Genomic DNA, 21,055 nt, shown 5'->3' on the forward strand with positions numbered 1-21,055 from the left:
CTCAAATCACACACTAAGAGGAAAAACAGCCCCCCCCCCGCCTCTCTACAACCTCCCTTCAGGTAGCTGTAGAAAGCGATGAGGTTGCCCCTCAATTTCCTCTTCTCTAACTAAACAGCCCCAGATCCCTCAGCCTTTCCTCATATGACACATGCTCCAAATCCTTTACCAGCTTGGTAGCCTGCCTCTACCCTCTCCAGCACCAAAATGTCTCTCCTGTAGTAAGGGGCGCAAAACTGGACACAGGACTCAAGGTGTGGCGTCACCAAAGCTGAATACAAGGGTATGATCACCTCCCTGCTCCTGCTGACAACACCATTCCTGATACAGGCCAGGATGACATTGGCCTTCTTGGCCACCTGGGTACACTGCTGGCTCATGTTCAGCCAGCCATTTATTAACACTCCCAAATCCCTCTCTGCCTGGCAGCTCTCCAGCCACTCCTCTCTAAGCCTCTAGTGCTGCTGGAGACTGTTGTGGCTGAAGTGCAGGACCCAGCATTTGGCCTTATTTAAACATATGTGATTGGCCATGACCCAGATCGACACTTCCACTCTATCCCCTCATCCAGATCATTGATGAAAATGTTAAATAGGAGCAGTCCCAGCACTGAGCCCTGGAGGGGCACCACTTGTGAAAGGCCGCCAACTGGATTTAGCTTCGTTGGCCACAGCTCTTTGGATTTGGCCATCTAACCCTTTTTTTACCTAGCAAAGTGTATGCCCATCCAAGCCAAGAGCAGTCAGTTTCTCTAGGAGAATGCTGTGGGCAACAGTGTCAAATGCCTTAATAAAGTCAAGACAGACAATATCCACAGCCTTTCCTTCATCCAACAAGAGGGTCACTCTCTCATAGAAGGAGATCAAGATTTTGTTAAACAGAACCTTCCCTTCATAAATCCATGCTGACTGGGCCTGGTTGTCCTGCATGTGCTGCATAATGGAACTCGGGATGATCTGATCCAAAAGCTTCACTGGCACTGAAGTCAAACTGAGAGGTCTGTGATTTCCTAGATCATTCTTCCATCCCTTCTTACAGATGACTGTTATACTGGCTGACTTCAAATTAGCTGGGATGTCCCTAGTCAGCCAGGACTGCTGATAAATAATGGGCAGTGGCTGGGACTAGCATCTCCTGGCTGGATCTGAGAGGGGAGGAAGGCATCTGCCTGCCAAAGGATGGGCACAGGCTGTGGAGGGGTCGTGGGCATGAGTGTTTCTGGCAGAACAAAGAGCTCTGGAGGTTCTTCTTGTGCCATTGCAAGGGGGACTACAGGAGGGACAGTCAGTGAGTTTTTCCTGAAACTCCATGGGACAAAAAAGCAAGGGCACACGTGCCATAGGGGTCTGCTGACTGGTTCCCAAAGGCAAATGCATTCCACTACAAACAGGTGATGTGGTTCATTGCAGGATTTTATAGAAACTCAGGGCGTGAAGTACTTTGGCTCAAGGACAGTTAAAGCACCCTCTTCCTTCAGTCTTGTTCTACTAACAAGTTTCAGAAGTGGTTTCCAGTAGAGACGAGGGGAGATACACATCCATCTCCCATAGTCTTTAAGCCTCAGAGACAATACATAGCGTGTAAACACATCCCTAAGACACATGGGAAATTAGCTCAGTGGCGCCACAAACTTCTTGTTGCTGACAAAAATGATGCCTGCATTCCCACGCCCGAATCAGCTGCACCAACAAGCCCTTGGGCTGTGGCAGAAGGGAAGAGATGCAGACGGGGTGGTGCTGGCTGCCAATGGCCAAAGAATGTGGAGAAGCATCTGTCCTTGTCTTGAGGGAAGAACCGTTATTGCTTTGGCTTGGCTCACAGCCCCTGGGCCTTCATCAAATATTGCCTGGGGGCCCTGGGCCACCAACCCCTAACATCATCACCAGCAGACACATAAATGCTTTGCAAAAGAAGAACTCTTAATTTTTAACAACCCCTGCTGTGGCCTGTGTCACAGCCCGACAATGGCACTGGGAATCACTAGTGCCACTTGCGGAAGCCCCATCAGGCTTGTTATCATTGAAACACCTTGATGACTCCTCTTGGGGCTCCAGGTGCCACGGGACCCTCCCCTGTGCTGCTTGGGCAGGCAGAGCCTCGGCCTGCTGGCTCCATCACCCAGCATACTGAGTAGGGCTGTGTGATCCACGTACTCAGTTCAGGCTCTGGCAACGTATCACCTTCATGGGAGCTCAGGCACAGCTGCCACTGCTGCTTAGCTCATGTCACCTGATTGCTGTGAGATAAAAGTGTGAATTGCACCCTCTGCTTAGGTAATTTCCAGTACTTCTCAGCCATTTCCTCATGTGTTTTTCTACCCCCTACTCCAGCTACAGCTGCTCCCGGCAACAACCATTGTTCCCCGTTCCTCTCTTCCCTCTTGTGCTATTCAGCTGTGCTTCCCTTGCCATCTGAGGGATGAAGGGATTCCTGCCAGATACCCGCTGTGAAATCCCACCACAAACCCTGAAGCTCAGGCCCCAGAGGTTGTCCCCAAGGACTAAAACAATCAGAGATGGCTGCTGAGAAAACTGCAATTGACTGTGAGAAAGTGAAGATGGGCAAAAAGCACCTGACTGCACAGCATATCAAAAATTGGCTGCAATTTAGATGCTTAGGTGCCTTTGTGGACCTGGCCTTTGTTGAATTGTGAAAGGCGAAGCTCCTGAAGTCCTGGCCTGTGATGGCAGTCGTGTCCTGTGATTTGAAGGAAGATCTGATAAGTCACCCACCCACATCTTGTGTGCTTGGCTTGAGTCAGCCATGGGGAATCTAGGGGAACATAACGGCGAAGTGGAGCACGGGCTCACATTTTCTGGCCAGAGTGAGACATATTGTCAAGGACTTAAGCTCAGGAGGGCTTAAGCTCACAGATAGTTTCAAAAGAAAAAGTGATAACTTGCTTGTAGAGGAGAATCAGAGACAGATCAACTCCCTGGCTGGACTTAACAACAGCTTCATTCTCTCCCACCAAGTCAATGTGTGCAAGCCACAATAGCAAGTCTGATACACTGTTGTCCTTTAAACTGACTGTGCTTTATTGATGGTAACTAGTGACATAGGGTGCATTGTTTTCTGTGCAGCTGCCTGAACGACAGGAGCCATATCACAGAAGTAGTGAATAATTTCCTTCTTTCCACAGAAAGGCAATGTGAATATAAAGTAGGTATCTACGAGGAATAAGGTAAAGCCAGTGACTGTTGCAAAGGCTACTAGCTGACCACAAACTCTGTCGCTCATGAGGATTTTGTAATGTAAAGGTTTACATATGGCCACATATTGGTCCTACTCTGTTGCTGTTAGAAGCATATAGTCGGTGCCTCCGAAGCCAACAAAGAAAAACATCTGAACAGCACATCCCGTGAAAGAAATGGACTTTTCTATAGCTATTAAATTTACCAGTATCTTAGGAATGGCAGCAAATGTATAATAAGTTTTTGAAAAAGAGAGAATGGAAAGGAAGAAATACATAGGGATGTGAAGATGACGACGAAGCTTGATAATTGTCATTAGCAGGACATTTACAGTGAGGGTGAACAGGTAAGTCAGGAGAAAAAAGACAACAGAATCTGCGCATCTGGAAAACGTGAAAATTCAATCAAGATGAACTCTGTCACTTTGGTTTCATTCATCAGAAATTTTTTGATCTAGAAAGAAACCATCAACAAAAAGAAATCTGACGTGAATGGTGAGAAATGTAAGAAACCCCCTTCATAACCCTCAGAGCACAGTATAACAGCAGGAGTAGTCCTCTGATACAAATGGACAGTATTTCTACAGTGAAGTAATAACAGTAAGCAAGAGAACTTTCTTTCCTTTTAAGTTCCTTGTTTCTTTGCAAACTCTCTTTTTGGTTTAGGAATATTACTAAACATAGTATTACAAAATATTTCTTTGCTGTTCCTTCAGTATGAAGTAAAGGAGCAAGAAAACCAAGTTTGGTATCTTACTCCAAAGTCAGAGTAGTAGCTCAGTCTAACAGCACTGAACTACAGGGTAAAAATCACTTAGGGATTTTTGGTTTATCTCAGTAGATAATGAGTTTTGGTATTCTGGGACTAGAGGGTCTAGAAGTGCAGCAATATTCAAAACCAGTCAAATAAAGGGGAAGGAAAAGATTTTATGCTCAGGCAAAATCTTCACTGCTCACCCAACAGTGTGAAATAAAATCCAACAAGTCTTTCAACATAGGAACCATTTATTTCTGTGGTTCAATATTCAAAAGCTAGTAGTGTCAGTTTCAGTATTAGTGCTATTAGTGCCATGTATTAACACATTTAAATACATTTTTGTTTTAAGTAAAAACCTGACTATAATTAAGAGCTTCATCACAATGCAGAGTGAACTATGAGGAAAAGCAAAACCAAGGTACTGTTTCTTTCAGACCAATAGCGGTATGGAAGAGAGAAACAGGGCTGACACTAGTCACACTGCTCTAAAAACCTCTGGGAACTTTGTAGTTCTCAGGACACTTCAGTTTACCTTACCTATGTGTATAATATCAGAAACCGAACGCTGAGTTGCAGGAGCTGCTGGAATTTCTTACCTGAAGAAACATACCTTTGATGACAACTCTAAAATTACAGATCAATGGAAACTTTGCCCAGTCTTGACATGAATGACTTTTCTGAGATGTCAGTAACAGTCTTTCCCATCTTCCTGACAAGGACTGGAAAAAAAGTGGGATAGACATCATGACTACATTCCTATTACAAGAAAAACTAATTGTTAGACATGCAGGGTATAGAACAAGTCTTCCCAATACCTGCGATTCAACCAACTGACACCTTTATACATTCTGTGAGACCTCTGGGGCATAGTCTTTATGGTGACAGTGGTAGGACTAATTGGTAACAGTGTCATCAATGGAACATAATAAAACACTATGAACGTCATCATTTTAGTTCTTAAACTAAGAAAAAAAATGCACAAAGAAATGAAGGAAAGCTTCAGTGCAATTATAACTAAAAGCTCTTCCCTAAAAGGGGGAAATTTATTTCAAAATTATCAGAAGAATCTTTTTTAATATTATGACTGGAAAACTGTCTCATTTTCAAGTGGAGTCTGGGGGAGATTCCTTCCATATAGTCTAATGCACAAACACAAATAAACACATATTTTTCAAGAATACATTAACAATTCTTTGGAATTATTTGTGAACAGCAAAGTACATTAACATGGTAAATGCTTGTTGGAGCAACTGGAGTTGCAAGTCACATGGCAAACTTCTGGAGCAGAAAATCAGTGAGTCAACTAAATGTAATATGTCATGGCATGGGTTTGTGTCTGGCAGGGTTTTGTGGTGGCAGGGCGAGAGCTGTGGGGGTAGCTCCTTGTGAAACTTCCACAACTTCCCCCAGACCAGGTAAAGTGAGATCTACCTCTGGGCCGTTCAGTGTCCTCTGAGATCAGTGTATTTAAGAGGGGAATCCTGTTGGGCTGCCTCTTGGCCACTGTGTCCCATCTTTGGTGTTGAGGAGTTGTTTGTTTAGGAGAGAAGAGAGTGTTGAAGAGAGCAACCACACAGTAACCAAGGTCAGTTAGGAAGAAGGGGGGGAAAAGAGCACCAAAGCAGAGATCTCCCTGAGGCCCATAGTGAGATGGCAGACTGAGACCCTGCAGACCAAGGAGATCGATGGTGGTAAGAACTTTCAGGATGCAGCAGCACATGGAGAACTCCATGGCAGGGGAGAAGAAGACCATTCAGGAGCAGATGTGCCCAAAGTGAACTGTGACTCCAGGGATGACCCATGCTGGAGCCAAGGACACTGCAGCCCATGGGTGGGTCCCGTGCTGGTGGGAAGGACTCCTGTGGAGGAGGAGGATTACCTCCCGCGAGATGGACACCACATGGCAGCAGAGGAAGGCTGTGAGGGGTCCTCTCCCTGAGCAGGGAGGAGTGGCATGGACAGTGTGTAATGGACAGAGAGACAGCAACACCCATTGCCTGCTCCCTTGCCCCCACTGGAGGGGAGGAGGTAGCCAGGGAGAAGGGGCAGGTAGGTAAGGCAGGGTATTTAAAATCTGGTTGTATTTATTTCTCTCACTATTCTACTTTGATCTAGTTGATTTGGTTAAACTGGTGGTGGTAAATTAAATTTATTTATATGTCCCCAAATCTACTCTGTTTTTTGCCCATGACCCTAAGTGGTGAGTGAACCTTCCTGTCCTACTCTCAATCCTCGAGCCTTTTTGTTGAATTTTTCCTCTCTTCATTTCTAAAGGGAGAGGCTTGGGAGTGAGCTAGCAACTGCATAGCTCTTGTTCCTGGCAAAGTGGGCTCAAACTACAACATGCTGTTAGGACATAAAATGGAAACCTGTGAGTTAACTCTGTCAGAATTATCACTGAAGAATTCAGAATATGAAGAAATAGATCTCTCCAACCTTGTCACTTAGATTTACTTGATAGTAAGAGGTAGAGTTTTGGGAGTAAGAGTAAGAGGTTTGGGACTTAATAGTGTGCCTTTCACAACATGGAAAACTGCAGTCAATATATGATTTGATATGATATAGGATGATGACATTCAGTAACCTCCCCTGCTACCAGTTGACTTTTGTTGATATGAGAATAATCCTTCAATGTGCATTGGCACATCTGTGAATGGCAGTTTTTGTTTAATCCAGAAGGCTGACCAGCACCAGACCATTGCTACAGTCCTTAAGCTCCTGCTGTTCTTTCAGGCTTTAGCTTTCTATCAGAAACTACTGCACGGTACTGCTATACTCTGACAGACTATAGTCCAGAAGAAGATCCTGAACTGAGTGGGTGCAGGATCAGGCTCCAGTCATTATCTCCAACAGCCTGTGTGATGACTTTCCTATCCCTAAACAGAAGATTGTCTTAAAACCATGAGATGCACTTCTTGATAAACTTGGAAGCATTTGGAATTCTTTCAGAAAGACTTGTGTCATTTTTGCAAGCTTTTTTGTCCAACATGAGCTAAAGAAATTTTAATATAGCTAAGATTAGAAAATACAGTTATGCAATAAGCTTAGGTTTTAAGAGAACCATGAATATCAGAAAACTTTCAAGAGAAAATAAGTACTCGCAACTGATTATCTTCACAACAGTTAGGGAGCTGAAGTCTGAGGCACCTCATCTGGTTCTTCCGAAATATCCAAGTCAGGGCTAGAAACCAGTCAAGGAGGAAAGTGTACATGTTTTCCACCTCACCTCTCTCCTCAACCCTGGCTCTAAGGATTTGGAAACCCTTCCAAGGCAGAACAGGTTGCGCTCACCTACCATTGCTCGTGGTTGCACTGACTGTTAGAGGGGCTTTGAAGTGCCTTGGTCAACAGGAAGCATTCTGGATGGGACCATGCTTATCGGAAGGGAGTGAGTCTCACTGCCCATCTCTGTTGGGAGGGCAGGAGCTATGCCAAGTAGGTTGCACCACTGGCAAGGCTGAGGGAGTCTCAGCAGTTAAGTGGGGGTCTGGGGCATGAAGTCTCAGGTAGCGTCACCTACCTGGGAGAAGAGGAGCAGTAAAGTTCAGCTTGCCGCGAATAACTGAGGAATAGGGTCACTATTTGACTGTAGGGTAGAAAAGGTCATGATACTTTAAAAGCAGAGTTAAATTGTGCTATGGGCACACTCCATATGGACTGAAGGAGGACAGAATGGGACTAAATATACTGGAAAGTGACAGCATCCTAGACAACCTCATCTCCATCACAGGCACTTATCCATCACTGAATTAGAGTCTGTATAACAGCAAGAAAGATGAATTTCCACCAGTCTAGCATCAGTCTTCACCTCTGCACAATGAGCTGGGGATGTCTTGTTCTGTTCACTCTGTGTTTGGAATATCTTTCTCCTGCTCATGGCAACACTGCAATGATACTGCGAAGTGGCTAGAGCTTTGAAACCAGACTTTCCCCCCTCACACCTTGCAGAGAATGTCCCTGAAGTTACCCTTAGTAGGTTTCACTAGAACACACATTCTGCCCTTGGGATGGTGGTGAGGTCAGAGAGGGAGGTGGTGCAGCATTCCTTCTGAATCTCAGTAAGAATGACTTAATAAATGACTTAATAAAACTGCCGTTTCAATATGATAGAATAAGAAGAGGCACATAGGTAGTAAGTAAATCTGATGTCTCTTCAGATGCTGGAATCTTTGCGTTCCTGCAGTATTAGACAGGACCTAGGTGGATTTTCCCTTGGCACATTGTACACCTGCTGCTAGTGGAGAAGTTCCTCCTTTTTGGTCATTCAGGATATTATACAACTCTACTCATAAAGGATGTTCACATGAGGCCTTTTGCTACACTTTAGATAAAGGCAGTGTGGTGTAATGTCTGGTACCAAGCAAGAGGTGCCTGTAGCCGCCTCTGTTACCATCAACCAGTTGAGTTCCTCCTGTGGCCAAGCAACTTGTGCAAGGACATAGCCTGAAGGCCATGCTGTACATACAGCCCAGCACTCAGGTTAACTGTTATGCAGATCCCTCAGGCTTGATGGACCTCTGAGCAACCTGATCTAGTAAAAAAAAGTCCCTGCACGCTGCAGGGAGGTTGGGGTAGGTGACCTTTAAAGGTTCCTTCCAGCCCAACACCTTCTATCATTATGATTCTGTGACATACAGTGAACTCCCAGTGAGGATCTCTACAATATGCTGTTAAACCGCAAGATAATTCAGTAACTGGAGAAGATCCAGATCTTGAGGAGTTAACTGAAGGGCTGCAAATCTAATCTCCTCTAAGCTCTTCCTGTGCTAACAAGGTTCTTGATCCTCTCGGGCATTTCCTAGTCTGACCTAGTACTCCCAGCTGCCTCATTCCTGTGTTTCTCTCCCTCCTTGCCTGCCCCACTTCAGCCCCTGCAGCAGTACTCAGCTGAGCATCCTCAGCTGCTCATGGGGAAGAAGGATCCTCCTTCTTCTCCCTGACACTCCCCCAGCACAGAGTACTTTATGCAGGACAAGGCAGTCAGACACAGATAGAGCCTGTTTAACACCATGTTTCTTACAGAGCCGCTCAGGAACAAGCAGGTAAGCTAGGTCTCCTGCCTCTCACAAACAGTATTTTACATGACTGACCTTCAGCACTGGACTCTCTCCAGTCTCTCATTTTCCCAGTTTTGTAGATGTTAGATAGTGCATTTAAAGGTTCGTCTCCACAAACACAAAGGAGTACAAAAGAGAGAGTACAATGGAAGGCAGAGGAACCTCAGTAACAAGGGAGAGCAACAGAGCACCCTGATGTGGCTTTTCCCGGGACTGTCACAAGGGAGGGATCGACAATGCTGTCTTGATATGAGACCCACCAGGTATATATTGACTCTCCCTTGCTTGCCTTGTAGACTGGAGGAGGAATGCACTTCTTTGACACTAGTCATAGACAGAAGTATAGCTTAAACCATGAATGTTAACAGGCAACATGTGGCTGGATGCATGTGTGTGGCAAGATCTGCCTGGGTGAATGTCTGAAACTGAATTCTGATCTGTCAAGCAGAAGAAGGCTGCTACTTGCTAACTGCATCCAGCATGGGCTGGGTGGAAATTTTGGTAACACTTAGAATAAGCAAAGTGACATGTCCTGAACCCTACAATTAGTAAAGAGATAGGAGACAGAACCAGAGAGCTGCATGGACATAAATGCCAGGGACCTTGACCAGCAACTTCTGAAAGTGGTAATGCAGAGCAGGAACCAGCGTGACTTCCCAGACCTTCCTTGACCTGCAGTAACCTCCCTGCTCGGCAGGGAAGTTGCAGTCTCTGAGTTGTAGCACTGTATGTGCTGAAACTCATCAGCTCACATATGTGAGCATGAGAGTGTGTGTGAGAGAGAAATAATCAAGTAAGGGCTAATTTCATTGGCTGTTAAATAAAACTCAGAAGTATTCTGATTTGCCTATGGTATTACTACAGGCTGGTCTGTCCTCTTATTAAACTCCATTGCTGTTTTCCTGAGTGAGGGCCAGCAACTGGAAAAGGACCCAGGGCCATAGGGGACCATGGACTTGAGGCACCAGCACCTGGGGAGATCACAGTGTGTGTATATTGTGAGGGTGTGTATGTCAGCATGGACAACTACTAGTAAGCATCAAGCTGTCCTAGTCAGCAAGTAGAATAAAGGACTTGGGACCCAGGGACTGGAGTGGATACAGGTTTGGCCTAGATACTGCAGAGACCAGAGGTTCTGAGAGTCAGCTACTGAAAGGACAAGGGGGCTCAAGCCATCTATGGGAGAGACCAGGGAATCTGGTAAGGCTGTGGGTCTGGAACAGCCACTGAAGACATCTGTTTGCATGTGTGTGGTTTTGTACTTGAGGTGGCTGGGAGATCATGGGACCCTGGGGCCAAATACTGGATAGACTAAGGTCAGCTACTGACAGGACCCACACGGTTTCTGTGTGCACATGTATTTTCCAGTGTGTTTTTCATCCTGATTAGCCCAACAGGAAGCAGAATCCCAGTTGTTTGTGCTGTTTGTATTTCTGCAACGGCTTTGTTTTCAACTGGTGTGTGGATCTATGTGACAGGGCATGTATATGTGTGAATGCATATATATGTGTGCAAGATGGAAAACACATGCTCAGTCTCACTACTTGACTGAACATGGGGACATGGAGTTGCAGAAGTGTTGTCTTGCTTCAAGTTATTTGATTTGGCAACTCTTAAGAGTAGGATTTATCCTATGTTAGTATCTCAGAAACAAAAAGCTCTGTATGCAGTTAGAGGCAGGGAAATTCTGAGAGGCAGCAATATGGAAATAAAGGCAGCATAAAGGAAAAAAAGTTTAACAGAAAAGAAACCCATACGAATGAAGGATCAGTAAGTACAATGCCATGTCCATTTCAAAATAAAGTGGTGTTTACATTCTGGAAGGATCCCCAGAGTTCAGGTATGGAACTCTGGGGATTTATACTTGAGATTAATTTTTGTATTACCTGTTGGCAATCAGTGTTCCTTCAGGCACATTACACAGAAAACTTTTGCTTTAAAAACAAATGAATGTAGGAAGCTGAACAGAGTGGAATAGCTCATTGTTTTGCCTGTTGTCTGAGAAAGTACACAGAACCTTTTGATAAGGTTTTCCTAATCAAAAACATGGAGCTGAACAAATCACATTTGTCCAGGTGCTACAGGGAAGAAAATACTTATGTATAAATGTTAGTAGCATTCTTTTAACAATAATTATGTGCTGTACATCCAAGTGTTGCTCTCCCTTTGTTCAGCAATCTGGTTAGATATAGAGTAACGAATCAAGCAACTGCAGGATTAAATATGAATGCATATCACTAAGGTGAAGAGAACACAGCAATGGATTAGAAATGCTAGTTGGTTTAATGGTAGAACTGGAATTTTTGTGTGAATTGTGCATTTATTTCAATATGGACTTAATTTAAAATAACTGATTTGAAGATGTTCTGACTTCACCTTATTTAACATTTGCAGTCTTCATCATGATAGAGACCTGTCATTTTCTCCAGCAGAGAAACCCCACACTCACTCCCAAAAAATCAACTCAGAAAAAGAAAGACATCAAGAGCAAGCTAGGTAATAAAGTTGTGCAAGACTGCTCAAAACTGCTCAAAGTTTGTCCAGAGATTAGAGCTTGCAATTCAGATCCACATCACTCACCGTGCTGAGCTATGTACCTTCCACTGGAGTCAAAGGGAAAAAGAAGGAGAAGGGAGCTGTGGTATAAAAAGTAACAGACACAATGTTCTTAGGAAAACTCTCGATTTTCTTTCCTTTTCCCTACTCCTTCCCTTCCAGGTCTCCATGGACACAGTTTTTGCTGCCTCACCTCCAGCACAGCATGCAGAGTGAAATGACGGTCACAGAATTAATCCTTCTGGGATTCTCCAGCAACCCAGTCCTGCGGCTTTCCCTCTTGGGCCTTTTTTCTGTCCTCTACTCTGCCACTCTGATGCACTTGTTTTCATGCTTGTCTGCCTGGACTACCGCCCCCACAGCCCCATGTACCTCCTCTGCCACCTCTTCATCGTGGACATCTGCTATGCCTCCAACAATGCCCCCCATATCCTGAGGAACTTCCTTGGACAAGGCAGAACCATCTCCTTTGCTGGATGTGGGACATAGATACACCCTTATTTAATTTTTGCACTCACAGAGTGTGTGCTGCTGGCCATCATGTCTTATGATCACTATGCGGCAATCTGCCATCCCCTCCGCTGTGCCCTCGTCATGAACTGGAGGCTGTGCCTCATCCTTGTTGCAGTTTCATGGGCATTTGGGTTTGTATTTAGACACTACAATCCTCTCTGGCTTTACACCTGCCTTCCTGTGGCCTCTGTGAGATTGACCGCTTCTTCTGTGAAATCCTTGCTGTCTTAAAGCTGGCCTGCACTGACACTACAGCCAATAAAGTCCTGATCTTTGCTCTTTGTGTGTGCTTCCTCCTCTTCCCTTTAGTATTAATTCTAATCTCCTACCTGCAGATCCTGGCCACAGTTCTGCACATTCACTCTGTACCAGGATGGCACAAAACGTTATCCACCTGTGGCTCGCATGTGATCAAGGTGGGTCTCTTTTATGGAAATTCCATCTTCATACACATGGGACCCAGGAGTGGTAACTCAGCTGGGAGTGAGAAAATTCTTTCCCTTTTCTACAGTCTCATCAGTCCCAGTTTGAACCCTCTGATTTACAGTCTGAGGAACAAGCAGGTGAAGGAAGCCTTGCTGAAGCTTCAGAGAAGGAAAAGAGTTTTTCATTCCATGTAGTTTAGGCTCTAGACTTTCACTTGTCTCCTGTCTTTCATCTTTTTTTTTCTTGAGCTCTTCGGGTGCTTCGCACTGAATTTTAAGTGGTTAAAATGTAACACAAATGGTTATTCAAATGCATTTGTCTCTGTTTCTCTGTACAGTCTAATGAATATTATAACACAAAATGACTAATTATTATTCCTTTTATTAGAGATAAATAATCATACTTTCTCACATGCATCCATTCTAGGCAGGTAGTATTTATTAACAGAACTACAAACCCAGCTGGAGAAAGTAATTCGTCTTGGTTCTAACTAAAAGTCAGAATAAACTACTGTGTAGCAGTTTTTTTTCTAAGTATATCAGGTGATCTAATAAGATATTATTTCTCCCTCCTGTATTTGTATTTCCTGTATCATTAGGATGCTAGAGCTTCAACTTTATTATTAGAAAGAAAAAGAGAGAAAACATGATGATAATGGGGCTTTGCTTCTCAGGAGGGTGAACGAGCCTGTGAAAGTTTCTGCACGCTTTTGAGCCTGACACCTTTCCTGTAGAAAGTGGACATGACAACACTGACAGTGCAGGAACCGCCTTTGTGTGGTTTTGCCACCCACAGCAGCTCCTCAGCCTGAGTTAACTGAGATATCCGCACTTTGCAACGTAGATCTTGCACTGACTCTGACTTAGGGTGTAGACTCTTGGCACCTTACCATTTACCCACTTTACAACTATCTGTCTTCTGACAGCTATAATTGTTGACAGTTATGCTTTTGAAAAGCTTCCCTGGTCTCTGTGTGGATACATCTAACTAGAAGTCTAATGGTTAAAAAGTGCCACGTATTATCATAGAATCATGGAATAGTTTGAATCTTTTAACTAAAGACTTTTAACTAAAAGTCTCTTTTAGGACCTTCAAGATGACCTTGTTCCAACCCATCTGCCATGGGCAGGGATGCTTCCCATTAGACCAGGTTGCTCAAAGTCCCACCTGACCCGGCCTTGAACACTTCCAGGGGACCTCTACCACCTCTCAGGGCAACATTTCACCATCCTCATAGTAAAGAAGTTCTTCCTAACAACAAATTTAAATCTACCCTGCTCTAGTTTAAAACCATTACCCATGATCCTATCACTGCACCCTCTGATAAATAGTCCCTCCCCAGCTTTCCTGTAGGCCCTCTTTAAGCACTGGAAGGCCTCTCTAAGGTCTCCCCAGAGCCTTCTCTTCTCTAGGCTGAACAACCTCAACTCTCTCAGCCTGTCCCTGTAGGAAAGGTGCTCCAGCCCCTTGATCTTTCTTGTGGCCCTCTTTTGGACCTGCTCCAACACATTCATGTCCTTCTTGTGTTGGTGGCTCCAGAGCTGGACACAGGACTGTAGGTGGGGTCTCACAGGATCAGAATAGAGGGGCAGAATGACCTCCCTTTACCTGCTGGTCATGCTTCTCTTGATGCAGCCCAGGATATAGTTTGCTTTCATAGTCTACCTATCTATCAGCTTTCATGAAATTAATTGCTTGCAGTATCTTTCCTTCTCGGAAATAAGGCTGCTAACTGGGATGAGGTTTTCAAAATAACAGACTACATTCAACACACAGTTCCTCTGGATCTTTCTACTTGGTGTAAGTTTAAAGGAGAAGAAAAAAGTCTCCCTCTCCTCATCTTAAATAAGTCTTTGAAGGCTATTTCTTGACTTATATGTTCATTCAGAAGGCATCTGCTGTTGAAAACTTCCTGTGAAATATGTAACATTTGAGATAGGTGTCCTCTTTCAAAAGAAATGAGAAAGGTGTCTGTGTTCCCTTATGTGAACACACTAAACGTCAAAAAACACTTAGCCACTTACCATCTAGTTTGAACACTTGTTCATCTACTAGAAGAAACTATTTCTGATCTTCTAATCCTGCGCATTGATAAACCAGATAAAATTGTCCATTCCTTTTTGAATCCCACAGAACTTTAGCTTTTTCTACTGAACATGAGAACAGCAGAACCAGAAAGAGCACCTGAAAATCAAAATACAACATTCATTGTAGATGTTTCTGGAACACTGAGATGATTGAGGAGCTAAATTCCCTTATCCAAGGAACCCATGCCATTAACAAAAATATGAAGAAAAGTTGGGAAAAAATAAATATCCCTTCCCTAAAGTGGATAATTTCTGATTTCAGCACAAAAAGCATGATCATGAGCAAGGTCCCTAAAACATTTGGATAACTGGGCCTGGTAAGAGAGCTGTATGGCATTTACTATTACTACTTATTCCCATGTTGACTTTCAGTTCAGAGCCAGAGATAATTCCTGCACACACTGTCTCTTCAGGCTCCCTCTCCGGCTCAGGCACCATGCAAACCTTCTCCACTCCGGACGTGTGCTTCCTGCCTGGTTCCACACATCTCTGTGGACAGGACAGACACCATTTTGGCCGAGCCCCTGGGAAGACGGGCTCAGGCTCAAGCCCTCCCCAGCGCAGGCTCTGGCACTTTGTTCACCTGGGCAGCAGGATCATAGGCTCTCCTTGGGTGTTGGGGCCAACAGGAAAGGACTTTCTCTGTGACCTCACCTCCTCACTTCTGACATCACCCCCACCGGCTCTGCCTGTTGCAGGTGAGCTCATGGAGCAGCTCTGACACCCAGTTCTGCTCCTATTTTCCACGGCAGAGGCTTTTCCAGTGCTTTGCACTCTCTTCTCCCCTATAAGAATAAGTCACTATAGGAATAAGTATAAGCAAGAGCCTTTCTGCATACCAGTCCCTGGTAGGAACTATAAAAATCAGCTGTTATCACTTCTGGCAGCAGGCACTGTCTGCAAAAACACGTTGTTGACTTCAGAAAGCGCAGCCTCTTAGAAGACGCTGAGCTGAAAAGCAAAATCCCTGAACTGAATTGGTTCTGTTTAGCTCAAAACAGAACACCTTGGTTGGTTAGTTTAACCTCAGGGCAGCAGTCTACATGTGCCCGCAGCCGTAGCAGTTGGCATAAGACTATTTCAAGCACAAATGAAGCCCCAAAGAATCACTCTTAGAAGAGGCAGCATTGCTCCGGGGCTGAGAGTTCACCACATCTGCAACCTGATGAGGCAGCAGACAGAAGGGTTTCTTAGCACCCTCCCCAATTAGTATCACAGAATTCTTCCCTATTTCTTCCTGAAAGTCAGATTTCCCCATTTCTCCACCACACAGATTCTGATGGATTTGGTGTTCTGCTTCATGTACTTTTGTACTCTCAACGGCAATATCCATACAGTGGTGATTGTAAGGGTTGATTGTTCTCTTCATTTCTTCATGTACATCCCCTCTGCTCTCTCCTCAGAGACACAGTATACTTGGTCAGTGTCCCCAGCATGCTAGCAAGTTTGGTAAGAAAGAAAAATGTCCTTTCCTTCATGGGACATGTTATCGATATGTGTTTTTCTCCTTGTCTTTTGATGCAATCAAATGGGATGCCATCAATGGGATATGATTGGTACATCTCAGTCTGTAAGCCCTTGCAATTACCGTGCCATCATAAGCCAGAGCTTCTATGTTCTGCTGGCAACTTTTTCAGCATGGATTGGACTTCTGTTCTCAGTAGCAGGGATAGGCATTACTTATCTTTCTACAAGTATAATAAAACTAGCCAATTCTTTTCTGATGGGGCACCACTTCTTAAGCTTGTGTGTGCCAGAAACTGTCAAGATGAAATGGTCTTTTTAATAATTTGTGATTTGGCTGCATGTTGTTCCTTCTGTTTGAGTCTACTCTCTTCCCTTCAAATACTCAAAAAGCATCCTGAAGACCCCTTCCACTAAGAGAAGGTGTAAACCCTTCACCATTTGTGCATTCCACTTCCCTGTAGTTATTATGCACTTTGGATGTGTCTCCATCATGTACTTGCAGCTCAAATCCAGGGCACATCCTGAATGAAGATGTTCTGATTTCCAGAACTTGCACAGTGGTAACTTTGCTACTGAAACCATTGGTGTTCAGCCTGTGGAACAAAGATCTGGAAGTAGCTCTCACAAAAACCTTTCTTTCCTTGTCCACGTCTACAGTCTCATATACCAAGTACCAAAGCACAGGAACAAGATACACAGAGCCTCCAACCCTAATAGACACTGCATATTTCCCTTTGCACAGCCGGCTGTCTTTGTGGCTCATGGAGAAGGCCAGCCCAGCCCTGGAGGAGGAGCTCATTCTGATCTTCACTTCTTCCTCTTCCAAACAGCCTGTTTTATGTCCTGTCTCTTTCTAAAGCATTTTACAGGATAGTACTCTGTAATCACACTTTCTTTAGCTTGTGCTGATGTTTCTTTGTGTTTTTTTTTTCTTTCCTGAGATTATTTTCTGATATTACTAATTTGCTTAATTGTTTTTTCTTTTCAGAGGGTAGCTCTTATGTACCTGTGAATTGCTTTCTTTGCTTACTTTTGTCCCAGCCTTGTAAAAAAAGTGTAAGCAACTCTTAGGCACTGGAGACTTCTTTTATGATTGAGTCTGTCTTTGAATAAGGGAATAAAATTCCCTTTTGATGAGGTGGATAGGAACCGGTGGGAAGCTGTAGTCTTTATTATTTGAGCACAGGAGGCTGTTCACCCTTTTATTGCGTCATTGGAATTGACAGCCCCCTCAGCTGTTTACTTCTCTGATTCACGTGATTCGGGGAAGTAAAATTCTCCTATAGGTTTACTAAGAATGTTACTTAAAAACCCACACTATTCTTGTATAACACAGTTCTTGATGTAAAGAGAGCTGAAGAGGAAAACAAGAGATACAAATTCAATGGACAGCTGTGGGAGTTTGTATGCATGGATCCCATAAGTCCTGGTTGTTGGTGGTGGAGAAAAATCTACCAGAGAACAGCAATACAAGGAGAAGGAGAGTATGTGCTGAGAACTACTATGTCAAAAACCCCCAAGGACAAATAAAGTCTGGATCCCAGGAGTTCTGCTGGAGCTGCAAGACCTGTTCTGGTCACCCCGGAATACCAACAACTTGCCAAATCTATACCACCAGCATACACCAACACCTACGACATGCAGAGTAACCCAGATCACTGCCAAGCAGTGGCTGGTGCTTCCAAGAAAGGCTACAGGGTTGTACACACATCTGATGAAACTCAAGCCCCTCTGAGGGACTTTCTGAACACCTGCTAGAAGCCACCAGAGTGTCAAAACACCCTTTTGCTGCTGAGTGTCATGCTGCGCTTGGCCTTGCCACTTGTGGCTCTGACCGCGTAGCTGTGAACGAGTGTGCACAGGGAACAAGAGAATTTCTTTGTGACTAGCCATCTGCTTTCACTAATAACAGCTCAGTTCTACCAATATCAACTGTTAATTAATAAAAAGTGTTCTAAATAATTTTGGCTGTGATCTTTGTCTCCCCAAAATAGTGGGGTTTTTTGTTTTGTTTTTTTTTTAATGACAGAAAAGGGAATTTACAGCAGAAAAACTCATTTCCCAAAGAAGAGATGTTAGGGTCTCAGAAACTCATTGTTCCTCTGAGAATTATAACATCCTGAACCAATTTCTTGACTTACTCAGACAACCAAAAATTTATCCTGCTGCTCTGAAAAATTCATCAAATATCACTTGTGTGGATATTTTGTTCTTTGACCTGCGTAACATAGAAGAGTTTTATGACAAAATATGGCACGTTATAAATATTTGTATGCTAGGAGGTATGGTAACTCTTTTGGAGAAGGAAGAAGTTTTGAGTGGTCAAAGGGAAGCAGAATTCCAGACTAAGAAGAAGCAGAAGAAAGAAGGAAAACCAAAACCCCAAACCAACCAACCAACCAACCAAAAGCCCAAAAATAAACACACAGAAAACCCCAACAAACAAACAAACATGAATTGGGGAAAAAATAATCAGACCAGCATTATGTAACAGAGATGTACAAGAGAAAATATCAACTGAACTAGTGTATCAACATTTAGAACAGGAGAAAGTCATAATGCAATTTGATAATTTGCAAAAGGGTTACTTCAAATTGCACCAGGGTGTCAGGGTGCTGACACTAGCTGAACTGCCTGCTTGTTCTACGGAATTTTTCTGTTTTGTTGAATTTCAGAAGTATTTATGCACAGTCAGCTAGTTGACCTTATTTAGTCTAGAAGGCACATGCTGCCTCAGTTGTGTTGTCTAGATGAGCATATGTGAGATTTAAGGATGCAGTTAATTCTGTTACAGGGTTTTGGGGTTTAAGGATTCTTTTGGTTCCCTTGTTTGCGTGATTTCACTTTTGTAATAGTAGGTTTGTGATTTTTTTTAAAGTACCTTGTGATTGAATGGATCCTTCACATGCTATCTGTCTTTGCATGAGTTTTTATGAGTACTGTAGCAATCCATGAATCCTATGAATGACTATTAAACTGTGTTTTGGGAAAGGCTTGTATTTCCAAAGGGGAAGCTGAAAATGTAAGATCAGCTAACATTGAGGAATGAGTTATAAGAGATAAGACAGCCAGCAAGGCTTCACCAAGGATAAGTCCTGAGTGACCAACCTAGTGGCTTTCTTAGAATGGAGTGGCTACATCAGTGCGACAAAGGAAGAGCAATGGATGTCATCTGGACTTCTGCAAGGCCTTTGACAGTCTGCTGCAACATCCTTCTCTCTAAGTTGGAGAGATATGGATTTGATGGCTGGATTGTTCGGTGGATATGGAACTGGCTGGATGGTCGCATCCAGAGGGTAGTGGTCATTAGCTCGATGTCCAGATGGAGACACGTGACAAGTGGTGTCCCTTGGGGTGTGTGCTGGGACCAGTGCTGTTTAATCTCTTCATCAATGATATAGACAGAGAGATTGAGTGCACCCTCAATAAGTTTGCAGATGATATCAAGCTGAGTGGTGCAGTCCATATGCCAGAGGGACAGAATGTCCTCCAGAGGGACCTGGACAAGTGGGCCAATGGGATGAACCTCTTGAAGTTCAGCAAGGCTGTAGGGATATAATGGAAAACTGGCAAGGAGGACTGTAGGTATGCTCAAGCGACTTGTGCCTGAGGTGTCAGAAGACACACACATCACACTGGATCACTGTTTGGCCTGGGGTGCTCGACAAGCAGCACACCTGCACCAAGATAACAGAGGCCTGGGATAGATGCGGGGGCATCTCTCACGTTCCTGCCCCACAAAGCTGTCATGTGAGTCCTGGGAACTCAGGCAGAGCAGCACGTAGAACATAACAATACCACACACTTTCTAGCAAGGCGAGATCTCCTTATGCCATCACTGCTGCTTGTCGAGCTTCTCAGGTGACCACTGCCTATGTGCCTCATTTGGGTGCTGCTGCAAAGATTCTTCAGATTCTCAGGTAGTGAGAATAAATCTACTCTTTGCATTTCAGCCGTGGTTTGTGCTTGTTCTTGCATCCTGCCTGTTTCAGCCCACACAAAGGCCAAGTGCAAGGTCCTGCACCTGGGTCAGGGCAATCTGCATTATCAATACAGCTTGGGGAATGATGTGCTAGAGAGCAGCCCTGTGTAACAGAACTTGGGGTTACTGGTGGACAAAAAGCTAGACATGAGCCAACAATATGCGCTCACAGCCCAGAAGGACAGAAGGAATCCTAGGCAGAAGGACACAGGCAGAAGGAATCTCAAACAACATCTTCATGATTAACAAAAACACAGGTACCTGGGGTGTGACTTCCCGAGGCAAGGCTACAGAGGAGTAATGCCTTGAGAACATCAAAAGGACTGTAGAATCTTCCTGTCTGCCTCACAGTGTCTCCTGTACTTCATGCCCAGAGGCAATGTGGGCAATTAGGGCGATGTACTTTGCCTGGATTTGCATCCTGAAGTCTCTTTAAGTACCTCCCATCAGTACATTTTTGTTAGAGACACTTACTTTTAACTTCTGTACATTCAGCTGTCTGGAATTTTTATAGAAATACAGGTAATTTTTCAGATGACACAGAGGAGTAATTTTTTTCTTTTTCTACTTTTTTATATTAAAAATTCATTCTAACATTTCATTTAGTTACTTTGAAAGTCTACTCCCTCCTCACATTGCCCAAAGTAGTTTTCATATTTTCAACTCAAACAGTAAAGTCAGGTCTTCCCTTTGGCTCCATTTTCCACATATTCTCAAAATTTCCATTGTTTGCCATTACAGTCTTTTATTCAGGGACACATTTCTAAGTGTACGTGGCAGCCTGATGAGCTGCAGAGGCTGTGCCTGTCAAATTGTGGCAGCTAGGCTTGCTTTCATTTTTTCCTAGTCAGCTTTAGCAGAGGTGTGGATGAGACAAATCATGCTGCTTCATATAAGAGCAATATCTCATGGACCCAGAGCTGTACCTTTCCTAGCATTCTGGGAATAGCTGTGGAATTTTGGAACCTCTCTCTGGGATGACAGAAGGATTAATATTTTCCATGTATGAGGTTATTT

At 44.0% G+C, this 21,055-nt stretch overlaps 1 protein-coding gene across 1 annotated transcript in view; it reads left to right on the forward strand.

Annotated features, from left to right (window-relative positions):
• Window positions 1-12,696, forward strand: part of LOC104270464 (olfactory receptor 2A14-like) — a 14,715-nt gene extending 2,019 nt beyond the window's left edge. Inside the window, 2 exon segments of the mRNA XM_009864849.1 lie at window positions 12,053-12,215; window positions 12,218-12,696. Of these exon segments, the coding sequence (XP_009863151.1) occupies window positions 12,053-12,215; window positions 12,218-12,696 (642 nt within the window).
• Window positions 12,697-21,055: the final 8,359 nt, after the last annotated feature.

The sequence above is a fragment of the Apaloderma vittatum genome, unplaced genomic scaffold (genome assembly GCF_000703405.1).
Source record: "Apaloderma vittatum isolate BGI_N311 unplaced genomic scaffold, ASM70340v1 scaffold3522, whole genome shotgun sequence".
NCBI lineage: Eukaryota > Metazoa > Chordata > Aves > Trogoniformes > Trogonidae > Apaloderma > Apaloderma vittatum.